At 34.8% G+C, this 17,715-nt stretch overlaps 1 protein-coding gene across 6 annotated transcripts in view; it reads left to right on the top strand.

The window, feature by feature from the left end:
* LOC144968277 (cyclin-dependent kinase inhibitor 3-like) overlaps positions 1 to 9,151 on the top strand; it is a 29,673-nt gene extending 20,522 nt beyond the window's left edge. For all 6 annotated transcript variants that reach the window (XM_078906513.1, XM_078906481.1, XM_078906488.1 and 3 more), the window contains exons 6-9: positions 2,386 to 2,516; positions 3,144 to 3,175; positions 5,935 to 6,037; positions 8,993 to 9,151. In XM_078906513.1, coding sequence (XP_078762639.1) covers positions 2,386 to 2,516; positions 3,144 to 3,175; positions 5,935 to 6,035 — 264 coding nt within the window. In that variant the 3' untranslated portion in view covers positions 6,036 to 6,037; positions 8,993 to 9,151. The remainder of the gene's footprint in view (positions 1 to 2,385; positions 2,517 to 3,143; positions 3,176 to 5,934; positions 6,038 to 8,992) is intronic.
* Positions 9,152 to 17,715: the final 8,564 nt, after the last annotated feature.

Here is a 17,715-nt window from a genome sequence, read left to right as displayed (position 1 = left end):
ATATATATATATATATATATATATATATATATTATATATATATATATATATTACAATACATATATGTGCATTATTTTATCATTATTATCATTATCATTATTATTATTATTATAATTTATTATTATTATTTTTTATTATTATTTATTATTATTATTATTATTATTTATTTATGATTATTATCATTATTATATTATTATTATTATTATTATTATTATTATATTATTATTATTATATATTATTATTATTATTATTTCATATTCATCATTATTATTTTGCTATTATTATTCCTATTATTAGTTCTATTACTATTATTAGTTTTGTTTTATTATTATTCTATTATTATTATTAGTTTTATTATTATTATTCTATATATTATTATTATTATTTATTATTATTATATTATATTATTATTATTATATTATTATTATTATTATTATTATTATTATTATTATTATTATTATTATTATTTTATATTATTATATTATTATTATTATTATTATTATTATTATTATTATTATTATTATTATTATTATTATTATATTATTATCATATTCATCATTATTATTATTGCTATTATTATTCCTATTATTAGTTCTATTACTATTATTAGTTTTGTTTTATTATTATTCTATTATTATTATTAGTTTTATTATTATTATTCTATTATTATTATTATTATTATTATTATTATTATTATTATTATTATTATTATTATTATTATTATTATTATTGTTATTATTATTATTATTATTATTATTATTATTATATGTTATTATTATTATTATCATTATTATAATTATTACTAATATTAGGATCATTATCAAAAAAGAGTATTGTTCAAGGTGGTAACAGCAATAATGACCTTTTAATCTATATAATTTGTTATTACCGGTTTTTCATGACCACCATCAGTACTATCATTATTCATTTATCTATTTATTTATTTATTTATTTATTTTAATCTATAGTCAACCACTGCTAGTCCGAGTCACCCTCTCCTATGCACTCTTAAAATCCTCCACCTTACTCCTCCTCTCTTCATATCCCTCCTTTCACTCATTCACTCTTCCTTCCTCCATTCCCCCATCCCATCCTTCTATCCATCTCTCCATCCACCACTAGAATCTAGGACTCGCCTGGACGCCCATATTACTTGCTCACTCGTCCTTCGCACTCAGTGCCCTCTCCCTCTCACCGTCCCATCCCCACTTGACCATCTCCAACTCTACCAGTTTTAATTTCTTCATTCGGTTTGCATAAGCCCATTCTATTTGTGTTTATTTCTTTCTCCAATCCTGCGGAACAACGACTCCATCATCATCCATTCGATAAGTTTCATTTTCATATTTACTTCTTTTTCCTTTCTCACCTCTTTCATTTTCTTCTAATAAAAAGAACCCCCCCCCCCCCCCCCCAATTTTTTTTTTTTTTTTTTTTTTCTTTTCTTCCCGATATTTAGTCTCTCCAAATTACGTTAAAATTACAACTATTCTTTCTTACCTTTTCCTCCGCCTTCATCTCTACCTTAATACATACCTACCTACACACTAACTCCTTCTACCAGTCTTAGACCGACCACTCACGGAAACTTACATCCTCTCTCCCTTTCTCTCTATCTATCTATCTATCTATCTGTCTATCTATCTGTCTATCTATCTTTCTATCTATCTATCTTTCTATCTACCTACCTATCTATCTATCCATCTCTCTCTCTCTCTATTTCTCTCCCTCTCTCTCTCTCTCTCTCTCTCTCCTCTCTCTCTCTCTCTCTCTCTCTCTCTCTATCTCTCTCTATCTCCTTCTATCTACCTATCTCTCCTCCTCTCATTTTGTTCATTGATATATATTTGGTATGATATACTAACCACCCAATCAATCGCTCTCTCACCCCCATCCCCATTTTTAAGACCTTTTTGCAGTTACTTTTACTATATATACACATACACAGACATACGCACACTGACACACATACACAAACATATACACATCCTCTCCATTCTCTCTCTCTCTCTCTCATTCTTTCTCTCTTCCCCCCCCCCCCCTCTCTCTCTCTCCTTATCTCGCGCCACTTCTTGCATCAACACCCGACGCCCTTTCCTCACATTAACTTTATTTCCACATTTGACAAAATGTGATATTTTGTAAATTTACATATTTGTTTGTGTTTTTGTTTACTGTCTCCTGACGAAGGCCAAGGGCCGAAACGTTGTTTGTTTTGTGTTGTTCCCTTATATATGAGTCACATCTACTCACTTTATATTTTTTATCTCCTTTTTATCATTTGTTTTGTTTTTTTTTTTAGATTTTAATAAATATGTATTTTCATCAAATTATTGTTGGGTTTTTTTTTCTATTCTTATTAAAAAATATAATTTACAATTTAAGTATGAAAAAGCCGGTTTCACAGTCCATCATCACCCAATTGATGATGGCCAAGCACCCACTATTGAGGCATTGATGAAAATTCTAGAGGAAATCATATTATGTCTAAGCAGTGACAAGAAAACTATAATTCAGTAAGTGTGCATGGTGGATTTATGAATTTTGTTTGTTTATCATACTAATAATGAGGTTGACTTTAAAGTTATATTGGTAATCATTTTAGGTATATGAATGCCTAAGAAATACAAGACCTACCAAGTAACATGTATAACAACCAAACAGTACATTAAATCGTATTTTCTACCATAATTTTGGCTTTAATGTTAAATTTAATTTTGTATGTGATGCTACTAAAGTAATCATAAAACTAGAATAACTCAAAGGATATGTTCAGTTGGCATCAAGCTGTGTGAAAATGCTTATAGATAAGCTGCAGTGATGTGAAATAGTCGTGTTTTAAATTCCAACATTTTATTCAAGGAGGTCCTATTGCTGTCTCTTATATGCCTCTATATATCTGTCATCTCCTTTCATGTCTACAATCTTGACAATCGCATTAGGCCATTCTTATAAGCACTGAAATGATCCGAAAGTGTCAAAAGTGCTGTAAAATGCCTAATCCAATCAAACAAACAAATCAGACAGCATTGTTTTCTTAATAAGTATGACATGATCATTTTTGAATCTCATTTTTAATTTTTTTTATAGGACATATATCATTTGATTGAGTCATGCTCACGATGTTCTGAAATGTATTTCAGCTGTTATGGTGGCCTGGGTCGAAGTTGTCTTGGTGAGTTTACTGATATCTTAAATCATTTTCAATGTATCAATAGTTCATATTTCATTTAGGTTTCTAGTTTTAAATTTGATGGAAGACTGTCTGTACTGTTTTCTTTTCTTTCCCTATGGTTTGTGCCTTTGTACCGTCAATGTGGCCTGTAAGCTCAGCCATTTTGATGATGCTTGTGGGATTGTTCGGGTCTTTTCTAAATAAAAATGAATTGCCGATATTGGGCGGTTTTAATAATTCTGTATTGTCATTATATGATATTTAAAAAACAATATTTTTGGTGAGAAAAATACATTATCTGTATTCATACTCGTTTTGCTTTCTAATTCGGGGATCTGGCATCAAAAAGTAAAACAATCTTGTGGCAAATTTTCCACAAAAGCGAATGAAGAAATAACCTCCATATTCTTCCCTTTTATCAATATTGTAGCACTTTGTGTCACCATAGAGATTTCACGGGTTTAGCTTATAGAATTTGTATTTGAACATTACAAAGTTGTAAAAGGTTGCAAATCAAAATTTTCTGACAAATTGATATAAAAAATTGTATAATTTGGATTATAAGTCAATATGCACATACCCTATCAAAAACTCTCTATGGTGAGTAATACATTATCTCTATGATAAGTGTGGAAATTTTCAGAAAATTTCATGGAAGAGACAGAGAAATATTTGACACAGTATCCCATACCTCTAGAAAAATGACAAATTGAGAAAATAGCTAAATAACTTTCCATTTTTCACACTTTTCTGACTACCTATTCCCTTTTCTATTGTGTTTTTGTGTGCTTTATAGTATATTTTGAGAAGTTGTACTTCGATAACATTATTTCTGAGATATTAAGGTATCGATTTCCACCAAAAGCTTAAAATCAATTTTTAAAAGGATTTTCAATGATAATTCGATGTGGTTTATTCTGAAACATGCTTGAGTTCAAAGGAGCCATAATCCAAAGATTTCCATGAATTAAATTTTCTGAGTTATTTCCATTCATTTCAATTATTATCACACATCACCCATCAATGTTTCTGCATTATTTATGTTATCCATTGTATTTTTTTCCCCTTTGATTTAAAAACTTTTTTTTTTTAGATTATCATTTTCATTTTTACTTTTTAATGGTAAAATTTAATAAAAGTCTAATTTGAAAAAGCATGAAATTAAAAAATACGTTGATCACTTTTGAGTAAAGTACAGGTACACAAGTATACTTACCTCGTTGAAGACGCCATGTAGAACCCCAGTGATACAATAATTAAGGCCTTTTTCAGACAGTTTGGATTTTTATTTTTTTTATTTTAGATGAAATGATGCTATTGGTTTTTTTTATTTTAAAACAATTAGAAGATGCAAATCTCAGCTTTGCTCTAAAATAACAATTTTTAGTATAAATCATGCAAAGTCCAATCTGCCATAACAGAAGCCTCTAAAAGACAAAAAATTTCCGATCCTCCCAATGTAAATTCCTCTATTTTGACTCTGTGTATAACAGAACCTGTTGAACACAAAAACAAACTCTCCCGTTTGACTGGGCGGGATTCCTGACTGCCCATATTGGGCAGGGAGGTCACTTACTATACCCCTATATCTGTTTTCCAATTTGCTTTCTCTCTTTGTCTTGGAATGAGATTACTTGCTTTTGTCGGAGTTCTTTTTCGATGCATATATGTGTTTTTGTTTTTTTCTCATAAGGAAACGAGGGCCTCCTGTTCTTGTTATGATGAACAAATACATGCAATAGGGGAAACTGAAAAGTCCAGTTGAGAGCAAACTCCAGTTTGCTTATCTAAGTAAATGATGATGTCAGTGGTGTGCATTCCCCAAAGTAATGCTGACTCAAATAGGATTATTAGTATGGGAAAAAACATGACTAAGGATAGTCATATATGTCATCAGAACATTAGAGTCATTGCTAGTAAATAAGATGAACACTGGTGAAGAATTTTGTTCAAATTAGTAAATACTGAAGAAATGCAAGAAAAGCACTAGAGAGTTTCTTGCTTCCTTTCATTTTACAACTAACTCAGACCTGGACCATAAATGTATGTTCTCTCTCAAATAATTGGGATTTTTTTTTTTTGGTACCATAAAATAAGGACCTGCTTATTGTATTATAAATGAGTTGGGAAAAGTGACTGATTTGACTAGTCAATTGACGTGTCATATCTATGTTGTGTTTCTTAATTAATCCATATTTTATTCCTGTTGGTCTATTTTTGCTTGTTCAGAAAGTTCCAACAATTTTTTCACCAACCATTTACATGCCTGTATAATGCTTTTAGAGTCTACATATGTTCCTTTTAGTAAGTCTCAGTTGTTTTACTTTTTCTTTTCAAATAGTCCTTCAGAGCCTTTAAGCCCATAGATTGGAGTTAATCTAAGTTTTTACAGCATGAAACGGACAATAGCAATGGTTTGCTACCCTTTTGGTAGTACTCAAGTCTTTTGCAAAGTACTTTTCACCTGATCTAGCAGATCCAGCTACCCATTCACTGCTGGGTGGACAGGGGAATCAGAAAAAAATCTTGGCATCATCAGTGATTGACCTGTTCCCTTTGTATGTGAAGCGAGTACTCTACCAGCTGAGCTATCGAGACTCCTCTTACTTTTTCTTGGGTGCTTATAGATGCAAATCCTATAACTTTAACATCTTCTTTGTTTTTAGAATGCTGAAATGATTATTGCAAGTGATGTAAAACCCAAATTATAATCAACTATATTTTTAAAGCCTACCATTTCACTTACAATTCTTTTTCAGTTGCCATGTGTCTTTCACTTTTTCTGGATGAAAATGTCTGCCTCCGAGATATTCAAGATAAGATGAAAGAACTGAGGGAGTTGGAGCAATGGGATCGGTAAAAGTGAGCCTTATTACTACTTCAGAATAATTTAATGGATCAGAGGTTACCAAGATAATCAATAATAGTCAATGAGGTAGTGCCATTAAAGAAGAACAGAAAATTCTTGTGTTCTGGGATTTTAATTCATGCATGGATGGGTGGCCATCCATCACTTACTCAAGGAAGAACACTATTGAATATAGCAGAAAACTAAGCCTCCACCTCATGTTCATGGGTTTCTCAAACGAGAGGTTCAAGAATAAATAGTCCTTCGAAAACTCAAGGCATGTTTTACAAGGCATTGTTGAACACGTTTCCATGATGCTACATGGAGGCTCTACAAACTCTTGTGTCCTTGACAGGATCTTCTGACCTCCCATGGTGGAACCCCCCCCCCCCCCTCCCAAAGAAAAAAAAAAGAAAAAAAAAAGAGATAACTTGCTGTGTCTTCTATCCCCCATATCTGTTTTGCCTTTTCCATGTTTCTATCTGTCTTTGTTATAAATTGACTCCTGAACTAGGAGGGAGATAGTAGAATGTATAATACTTTTTATTGAGAGATGATATTTTTGCCTTGTAAATCACCTCTCTATTATGTACTAATATGGTTATTTGTTTTGAATTATTGTACTTTGTTAACATCTGAGTGTATCCTATTTGGCAGGAGTTGTTGCTTGTGCCTGGACGGGACTTCTAGGTAATGTCAAAATAGGCGCATTGGTGGATTCCTCTTGGAATATTCTAGTGCCTATTTGAGCCTATCCCCTTTGTCTTGCTTTTTCTTTTGTCCTTTTAACTTCAGATCTACAAGTTCTCTATATCATCTTCATATTACTGGCACTGAACTGACCTCACAATATCGCAAGTTCTGTAAAACTCTTATAAAAACATACTATTGTGTCCCAATGTTTGTAGGTATTAGAAATAACTAGAAAAATGGGATTTAAATTCTGTCAAGGGTGGATGGCATCCATCACCTGATCTAGGAAAAACACACTTGAGTGTAGCAGAAAACTAATCCATGATGCCCCATGTTGTGTCCATTGGCCCTCAGAAAAGCAAAGGCATGTAGGTAGATGTGACTGTATGATCCATTTATGTTTGGTATCCAATGAAACCAGTTTGTCTGCTAAACAATCATAACCACCACACAAAACTGTAATCTTTAATGTTTATAATCTATTAGATTAAATTAGTACAGTGCAACCCCTGGATAATGACATCTACTGGGATTATGTCGTTATCCAGGAGTGTCATTATTCTGAGGTTGTTAAGATGGTGGAAAAAGGGGGAGTTGTGAGACCCTTGAATACATAACAGTGCTATTTGCGAACCAGTGCCTGAGAGAAGACACGTCCCAACAATGTTAGAATGTGTATTTCTCCTATTAATATATCATTACGCGTTCACTCTCCAATGTGTATTGTCATTGTTTTGATCGTAAACAGTACTCAAATGCCATTTAGCAAAACTAAGAATAAGTCAAGAAAATCAAATCAAGTGCCATATGATAATACCGAAAGTTTTATTAAAGTGCACCAAAATTTACAAGCACATAAAATTGGTAGACTCACATTTTGTCATTAAAAACAAAAACAATGAAGAAAACAACCCAAAAAAAAATAGGTATAAACCACAATGATAATATCAAATTTGGACTGATTTTTAGAAAAGCAACTGATATTTCAAATAAAAAGACATAGAGTGAAAGAGGCTGTTCTTGTTTTCCTTGCTATACCAACATTTTGTAATTATAAGACAATAAATATCCATAATTGCCTCCATTGGATATGACATTGCCCGATATCAGTTAACCTCCACTGACCTCAGACAGGTAGCCAACAGGAAGGTTAATAGAACCTTGAGAGTTCTCCATTAATACACTTCTTTTGTTGTGTCTCCATATGAACTAGCATTGATTCCATGCAGTGTTGTAAACATGTGTTCTGATTGGTCGGAAACTAAGCGATCTCATTGGGAGGGGAAAAAAGCGTTTTTTATTGGTTAAGACTACGAGATGACGATGATCTAGTATTTACTGCAGATTATTGTTATAAACAGGGGTTTTGCTAAAATGTATGTGTCACTATTTGTTTTTTAAAATTCCTAATAACATATAGCAAAAAAGTCGGGACCAGTTGTCGTTATCTAGGAGTTGTCGTTATTCAGGGGGGGGGTTAGTTATCCAGAGGTTGCGCTGTAAGTTCTTTTCACCTCTTCGGCAGCCTGCGAACTATAACAAAGAGCTGAGTGTTGTCAACTTTATTCATCTAGAGATATATTAGAGAGAACTAATCAATTCTTGAGAAAAATTACAAAGAGTTGAGTGTTGTCAACTTTATTCATCTAGAGATATATTAGAGAGAACTAATCAATTCTTGAGAAAAATTACAAAGAGCTGAGTGGTGTCAACTTTATTCAACTAGAGATAAATTAGTGAGAACCAATCAACTCTCTGGCGGACTAAGCCAAATGACGTCAACTTCATTCAAGTAATGAAACTGAGTGAAGTTTTTTAAAGTGCGGCTATGTGGTCTTGTGGTATGACACCTGCTTTAAGATCAGAAGGTCCTGGGTTCAACCCTCGCTCGGCGCATAGTTGAGTCCTTGGAAAAGACTTTTTACTCACATTCTGTCACAGTACTCAGGTGTAGAAAGAGTACCTGGCCATTAACAGCGTTGTCTTTGTCCGAAAAAATGATCATATTGCCTAACAGGCGTCATGTCCCGTCCTACTTGTTAAATGTTTCTGTTGACCAGGGACCCCTTGTAAAGCGCTTTGAGCACATTTAGTGGATATTGCGCTCTATAAAAAAGCTCTTTTTTTTTTTAAAGTGAGAAATTCTCAATTTTCATTTTTTATATCAAGGTAGAATGGGATTAGGCACTTTTGTCATTGTTTTGTTTGTTCTTTTAAAATTATTACTTTGGTTATTAAAACTTATTATTCTGTCTTTTTAAAAAAATTTATTTCAGCAATTCAACTTTGTTGGTGATTTTCGAGAGATACTTAAAGCGTACAATCTGAGAACCATAAAAGCAGATCGACGTGCCTCAAGATAGCAATGTCTCCTCGTCACTTATGTTTTTGATACCTACCTAATAAAATTTTTGATTGCATTCCAACATTTGAAATGATTTGTTATTTGTCTCCATGCTTGCAGATAAAAGTCTTTCCAAGCTCTGTGTTTCATGTTCCAAAATGAAATCATTGGTTTTACCCAGGCCCTTTCTAGTCTTTTGTTTTTACCCAGGCCCTTTTTATATATTTAATCCAGAAACTGGGTGGGGTTCCTGACCTCCCATAGTGGGCAGGGAGGTACATACTGTGTCTTCTATCCCCTTATATCTGTTTTCCAACATGCTTTCTGTCTTTGTCTTGGAATGAGATTACTTGGTTTTGTCCTGGCCCTGGCCGGAGACCTAGCTGGGAGGGAAACAAGTCATGCATAGTTATTGTTTTGGGAGATGGTATTTTTTTCCTTGTAAATCATCTCTCTGTTATGTATTTTTATATTTGTTATTTTGAATGTATAATGTAAGCATTTGAGTGTATTCCTCTTTGTTGGATTTTGTGCTTGTGTCCGGATGAGACATATAGGTGATCTCAAACTAAGTACATTGGATGTATGCTCTTGGAATCTACATCTGATCCCTATTTGTTCCCAGTGCCCCTATGTCTTACTTGTTCTTGTGTGCTTTAATTGTAATTCTAGACCTTTTTACTATCCCATTATCTTCCTTTTTGCTGGCGCTGATATAACTTAAATGTGTTGCAAGCGCCGTAAAACCCTTAAAAACAAACAACATATATTTAATCTTTTGCTGAGAATGATACAGAGTAATGGTTGTATTGTTTCCCTATGTAAATCATCAATATTATAAAAAATATAAATCATATCTAATAATAATAAGCATTTTAGTCTCTTCCATAGTCGAGATCCTTTGCTTGTCTGTGTAGGAGTTTAAAGTTGCCTTGAATCAGACATTGTGTTAGGTTTTTTTTTCTGTGGCTACTTCTGTTATTTATTTCAACTAGTCCCCAATAACCTTAGATTTCTCATGTTTGTTGGTGCATTTCTATGGTCTTTTGATTTTTCCATCTTACTTTTTAACTACTTTTGAATAATCTAAAGATCTCGCGAGCGCTGAAGAAACACCCAAAACAAACATGCAAGCTCTCTTTGCTGAGAAAGAACCAATAAAATATATATTTATAATTTGTGAAGGAATGATGGTGATACTTAAACATGTTTTAATATGTGGTTGATAACAAATTAATAATAATTTGAGCGTGTCCCTCTTGGTATTGATCCTGTGCCAGTGTATTGGTGAGACTTTTAAGTTGATCTCTTTGAAACAGATTATTCTTAGTTCTTGAGTTCTTGTGAATAGCGGGTGGTTGGATGGGAGCATCACCCTTGAATCATATACCCATGATGTTCGCATGGGTGTACGATCCGATAGTGATGTCGTTTCTTCTTCTCTTTACTAGCCTATCCTGCTTCTTTGGTTTGTGATTGTATTTTTGACAGGGGATATTTTTTTTCCTGTAAATCCTCTGCCTGTTTGTTCTTGGTTATTTATAATTTAGCTTATGATATCTTTAGGTTATGCTTTTGATTGACATTTGTACTATTTTTGTTAGATTGCTTGTTTTTTTGTTTCAGCGGTCTCTCATATAACCTCAATTGTGTTGGAAGAGACCTAAAGCAACAAACAAACAAAAAAAGCAGCTAAAATTTATATCTAACTATTTTGACAGTGTCCAATCGTGGCCTTTTTACGGACTGATGATATGACCTAAAGGTGTCATAGTACAACACAACAAGCAAAACATGATCTTAAAAAGGACTAAAGTTCCATTAACTTATAAAACGGACTACATCTAACTTCACAACGTATCTAGTGGCTTTCTAACCTTGTCCAAATGGGTGAGGTATTCTGACCTCCCATATTGGACAGGAGGCCACTTACTGTGTCTTCTACCCCCCCCCCCCCCTACATCTTTTTTCTCAGTTGCTTTCTGTCTTTGTCTTAGAATGGGATTACTTGTTTGTTTTTTGTTTTTCCTGCCCCTGGCCTGAATCCTTGGCTGGGAGGGGATCAGTCTAATGGATAGTTATAGTTTTGGGAGATAATATTTTTTTTCCTTGTAAATCATCTCTCTGTTATATAGATAGTATGCGCTTGGCTTAGAAGCTGTGTATCCATGAACGTTTATAGTCGGGTTAATATAGTTCAGTGAGCAATACTCATAAACGCTGATGGCAAAAAACAATAACAAAGACATGAGTGACGTCATCTTCGAACTATCTATATGTACTGGTAGTTGCATAATATATATATTTTTTGAAAACGTGTGAGTGTATTCCTCTTAGTGGGATCCTGTGCCAGTGTCTGGATGAGACTTTTAGGTGATCTCAAACTGAGAACATTAATGGCATGCTCTTGGAATCGAAATCTGTTCCCTATTTGAACCAATTACTCTTTGATCTTCCTTTTTGTTGGGGGGGGGGGGGGGGGCTTTAATTGTAATTCTAGAATTTTCTTGACTTTCCCCATTTTCCTACTTTTTTTCTGGCGCTGATATGACGTAAATGTTTTGCAAGCGCCGTAAAACACTTTAAAACAAAACAAGCACCTTGTACTATTTGGAAAGACGGTTTTACCAGCTTTGGGAAGTCATTACCGACTGGGAGGCAGATAAATGTGAGCGTGTTCAGAAATTATGATAGTATAGTCTTATCTGTGGCTATATTATTAATATTTTTTACAAACCAGTTTCCTCCTCATAGTGCTGGTGTTAATATTAAGACTTTTAGGCTTTAGAGGCGGGAAACATGGTAAATTGCTGCAGGGATATGTTGTGAACATTGTCTCTATTGATGTCGGTTGTGAAGGTTTCAGCTGTGTACTCTGCATCATCTTGATGCTGTTAGGCGTTCTGGAATGATCTTAAGCTAAATTTCTAAACCTTGACTAGAATAAATTATAAATGATCAGTAACACCCCAATTCTGGACGATCTTCCAACTGCCCCAGCGCTAATTGGATGAAACAAAGAGAGAGAGACATTACTTTGTTGAGGACAGTAATAGTGGTAAAACTGAATAGTTGTGTAAGTACATTTAAGTGACGTGGGGGGGGGGGGGGGGGGGGGGGTCGGGGAGATTTACGTCGACTAACACCTCGACAGGTCAAACAGTCACGTGACACTTTTTGCCGTCGCGTTGTTGATTGGTGTGTTTTTCAGTTGTTGGGATTTGGTACGCGGCTACACGTCGATGAATGAACGTATGTGTGTGTGTGTGTGTGTGTTAGGTACCAACTTGTGAATGACTGAATGGTGAATGAATGAATGAATGAACACGGAACAAGCGAGTCAGGGGACACACTACGGGCTACGGGGAAATGAGTTAATCCTGGGTCGGGTCAGGTGGTGGCAGTGGTAGACAGGATAACAACAGACCACAGAGAAAACCACCGACATTCTTTATAAGGAATTAATCCTCGAGCTTTGTTGTGGTCGGGTGACGTTGATTAAAGACACCAAACTTTGTATTGTCAACATCATCGAACTGAAAGATTCAGAACATCGTTATACTACAATAATATTAGTCTACTGTTACATATAGTACAGTATTTGGTAAATTTACATTCTCGTTCTTTTTCGGCGGACTTGCAGAAATGTGTATCCTATTATAATTGTTTTTCCACAGGCTGGTAGGTATAAATGATCCTGTTATTATTATTATTATCATCATCATTATCGTCGTAGTCGTCACCATCATCATCATATTATTATTATTATTATTATTACTACTACTACTACTACTACTACTACTACTACTACTATACTACTACTACTACTAACTACTACTACTACTGCAACTACTACTACTACTGCAACTACTACTACTACTACTACTACTACTACTACTACTACCACCACCACCACTACTACTACTACTACTACTACTACTACTACTACTACTACTACTACTACTACTACTGCTGCTACTACTACTACTATTATTATTATTATTATTATTATTATTATTATTATTATTATTATTATTATCAATATTCGAATCATGATGATGATCAGGATGGGGACTTTTGACCTCCCTACGTGTGCGGAGTGGTCACTACTGCTATGTCTTCTATCACTATCACTCTTTATGTTTCCCCTTTCAATATTTCTCTCGTCTTTCTTCTGGATTGGCATTGTTGGGTTTTTTTTCCTGGTCCTGGCAGTGATCCTTAGCCGAGAGGGAGTGAGTTGAATGTATGGGGTTTTTTTTTTAAATTCTTTTTTAGTTAGGAATCTATATTTTCTAAACATTTGAGCGTATCCTTCACAGAGGGATCCTTTGCGTGTGCCTGGATAGGACATTTAGGTAATGTCAAAATAGGCACATTGTCATGATCGTGGACTCTCTACGTTCCCAATTTGAACCAGTCCTCTTGATCTTACTTTTTCTTTAGCGCTATAACTTCACAACCCTTCCTTCACCACCGTCATTAGGATGGCACTGACATGACCTAGAAGTGTCGCAAGCGCCGTAAAACTCATAAAAACAAACATGATTATAATGATAGTAATAATAATGATAATGATAGCTATGCTGATAATGATAAAAATAATAATGATGGTGGTAATTTGTTCCACCTATTTTTCTATCATGTTGATATTTATAAGAAGTGGGGGAACCCCACTGTACGACGTACTAATTCACCTGCATCAAAAATCGCTGTGCATGAAACTTTTGTTTAAAAGAATAAGAGAACAAAACAAAAGAAAGCTACTCCTACTCCTACAACCTGTATAATATAATTAATCTTTCGTCTCTGGAAACACGAGTATAACCCCCCAAGGGCCAGTGCCGGGCTATAATAAAGGTGTTTAGCTGGGATTGGGACCTGTCCTCCTACTCAATAATAATATCAGACTATTTAACGGGGTTGGGCAGTTGTCGTGCGTAACTTTGCATTTATGGTTAATAATGTACCCCCCCCCCCCCCCCCCAACATCAATGATTTGTATTGTTGTATGCTCTGTCTTTCGTTTTAACAGTGCGGCTATGTGGTCTTGTTGTATGACACTCGCTTTCGGATCGGAAGGTCCTGGGTTCGAGCCTTGCATGGCGCATAGTTGAGTCCTTGGAAAAGGCTCTTTACCCATATTCTCTCACCGTACTCAGGTGTAAAATGATACTTGACCGTTAACAGTGTTGTCTGTTCGGAAAAAAAAACCCATTGTAATATCGCTTAATGAGCGTCATATCTCGTTCTACATGTTAATAATAATAATAACAATAATAATAATAATAATAATAATAATAATAATAATAATAATAATAATAATAATAATAATAATAATAATAATAATGCTGAAAACTTATATAGCGCTATAACTCCGAGACACCAGACTCTAAGCGCTTAAATTACAAATTACTTTGGCTGAAACATACTCATTTACACACACACAAGCACACACACACACACACACATACACACACACAACACAAACCAAACCTATCTTGCTTCTCATACCATCTACTAAAATCGAAACAAATATGTTTTAAGCGAACGTTTAAAAATAGACAAAGATTCTTTTTCACGAATGCTCTGCGGTAAGGCGTTCCAAATAGAGGGTCCGAAATGAGAAAAGGAACTCATTCCAGCATTTTTCCGAATTCGAGGGACAACTGGTTTTGTGGAATCACTGGCCGAACGTAAGGGGCGGGGGTTTGAATATCTTTAAATTAGTTCTGAAAGGTAGGAAGGGGCAGTACCTTCAAGACAACGATACACTAAAACACAAGCTTTGAATTTAATCCTTTTCTCAACAGGCAGCCAATGCAGGTCATGAAGTAGAGGTCCGGCAGAGTCGCACCTACGCTTCATGAATACTAGTCTGGCAGCGCTGTTTTGGACAATCTGAAGACGTTTCAGATTGCATTGCGAAACGCCAAACAACAGAGCATTACAATAATCCAATTTCGATAGTACGAGGGACACAACGAGGTGCTTGGTCACATCCTCAGATATGAACCGTCTAATGGAAGCAATCTTTTTTCGTTGGAAAAAGAGAGATCTAACCAAATTATTAACCTGATGCTCCATCGACAGTCCAGAGTCTAAGAATGTGCCAAGGTTTTTCACTTTGTCAACCCCCAACTTCAAATCTGTTTCACTTTTCCACTTCCTGTTCCCCACATACAGCACCTCCGTCTTATCATCATTCAGTTACAGTCTGTTCTCATTCATCCATTTCTTAACACTTTGGATACAATTTTTACTATTGGCTGATACTTCTTGTAAATTTCTCGTATTGGAAACGCAGTACAATTGCGTATCATCAGCGTATTGATGGTAAGACAGACCGAAACTTCTGATGATTTTAGACAGAGGGCCAACGTACAAAACAAAAAGAACGGGTCCAAGTACTGAACCCTGGGGAACCCCACAATCAAGAAAGATTTCCTCAGATCTATATTCATCCACCGTAATAATCTGTTTACGATTAAACAAATATGACCTAAACCAATCAAGCGCTGCACCAGACACGCCATAAGTAATTTCAAGACGTTTGAGAAGAAGATTGTGATCAATAGTATCAAAAGCAGACGATAGGTCAAGCAAATTCAGCAAAGAACATGAACAATTGTCTATAACAGAGAGGAGATCATTAACAACTCTAACAAGTGCGGTTTCCGTCGAATGGTGTTGCCTATAAGCAGATTGAAATTTTTCTTCAAGACAATTATTTTTAAGATGAGACAGTAATTGTTTCAAAACAAGCTTTTCTAAGATCTTAGAGAGAAAAGGAAGATTAGAGACAGGGCGGTAGTTTTTTAAGTTCTCTTTATCGAGATCAGGTTTTTTCAAAAGGGGTTTGACATGAGCAACTTTGTAAATGCTGGTACAGCACCTGACTGCAACGAATTATTAACAATACATGTAAATGGTGTTAAAATTACATCAATGCATTTTTTTAGAATGGCAGTATTTACGGGGTCTAAATCACAACTTTTAGTTGGAGACGACATAATGCAATCACATAAATCAGCTTCAGTAATCTTTGAAAAATGTGTTAATGAATCACCATGGAACGTGTCAAATGTTGTATGGATCGATTCAGACGAGAGTTCTTTCCTGATGGTATCCGTTTTTTCTTTAAAATATTGACCAAAGCGAGTTGGTAGATCTGCACGATCGATTAAAGATGGGAGAGCTGATTGCGTCTGTTGTCCCAGCAGTTCCTTGGTCAAGGCAAAGAATTGTCTCGAACGTCCCAGTTTTTGAGGCTTTCTTCATAGAATTTCTTTTTGGCCCTGAAATTGACGGCTTTTGCATCATTTCTAGCCGCGATGTATCGCTTCTTATCGACAGCATCTCTGGACTTAAGCCATTTTCTTTCTACCCGCCTCCTGGCTAATCCATTCAATTTTATTTCGGTATTATACCAGGGTGCTTGACGTCTCACTTTTACTCTTCTAGTTGTTAAGGGAGCATGCTTGTCAACCGTACCAACAATTGACTCGTGGAGACCATTCGCATCATGTTTATTTTTAACGTTATGGTCAAGGTCTTGTTTAAAAATGTTCATGTTTATATTCTTCAAATTACGAGATGTTATCATCTTTTTTACTTCTTGCTTCATTGGAAATAAAACGCAAAACACAATTAAATGATGGTCAGAGATTAATTTATCAATATTTGAGACAGGTGAAGAGAGAGAATGTTCAATGTCTGTAATGACATGATCTATTGTGTGGCCATGGTTGTTTGTAGGACCGCTTACAAGTTGAATATAGTTGTTTGTGTCGATAATCTCCCGAAATACTTTCGATTCATTTTTGTTTCCGAAATAATCAATGTTAAAATCACCCATAAAAATATTATGCTTTTTGTTAATGGATTGCATAGAGATAAATTCTCCGAACTCAGATAAATCAATTGTTGATATTTTGTTTTGTTGGCTTGGTGGTGGGCGGTAGACACAGTGAAACGACTTTTTAAAATTATTTTCATGAATGGCAAATCCAGCGTATTCAAAACTTCTAAAATTATCATGGTGGAATGATATCTTGTCAAAGAGTGACAAGTTGTAAATAATTGCAATTCCACTTTCTTTCCTCCCAATGCGTGGAAATGATTTAATACAAAAGCCTTCGGGTGTAATTGCTTTCATAATTGGATCATCATATGAATGATTAAGCCATGTTTCCAAGATGACAAAAATAGTAATTTTATGATCTTCAATAATGTCGATTATGTCTTGAGTTTTATTACGACACGATCTAACATTTAGTAATCCAATTTTTAAACTGGTATGATCACTACGTGCAGGTTGTTGTTGTTGTTGTTGTTGTTGTTGCTCAAGACGGTGCTGTTGCTGCGAGTTGTTGTCATGGTGGTCGTTAATTTCATGCTGATTGTCACGGACAGTGTTGACATTTGACAAGGAACGGTGAGGAGTATTCATTGAAGTGATTAGATTGGATGGGGGACGAGTGTTGATAAATTGAAGCAAGGATCGAGGTCGTAGGGGGAGCGGGCGTGGGGTTGGCCGATGACCAATGACGGTGGTTATAGGGCATTGTTTTCGTCAACCCCCTCTGAGTCTGTTCATAAAATTAGTATTATAAATAGATCGATGTACACGGTAGTTGTTAAAAGTTGTAAAAT

This window comes from Berghia stephanieae, chromosome 1, assembly GCF_034508935.2.
Source record: "Berghia stephanieae isolate SIO BIC M18660-M18661 chromosome 1, UCSD_Bste_1.3, whole genome shotgun sequence".
NCBI lineage: Eukaryota > Metazoa > Mollusca > Gastropoda > Nudibranchia > Aeolidiidae > Berghia > Berghia stephanieae.
Note: the sequence above shows the minus strand (reverse complement) of the source record. Positions and strands in the feature narration are given on the sequence as shown.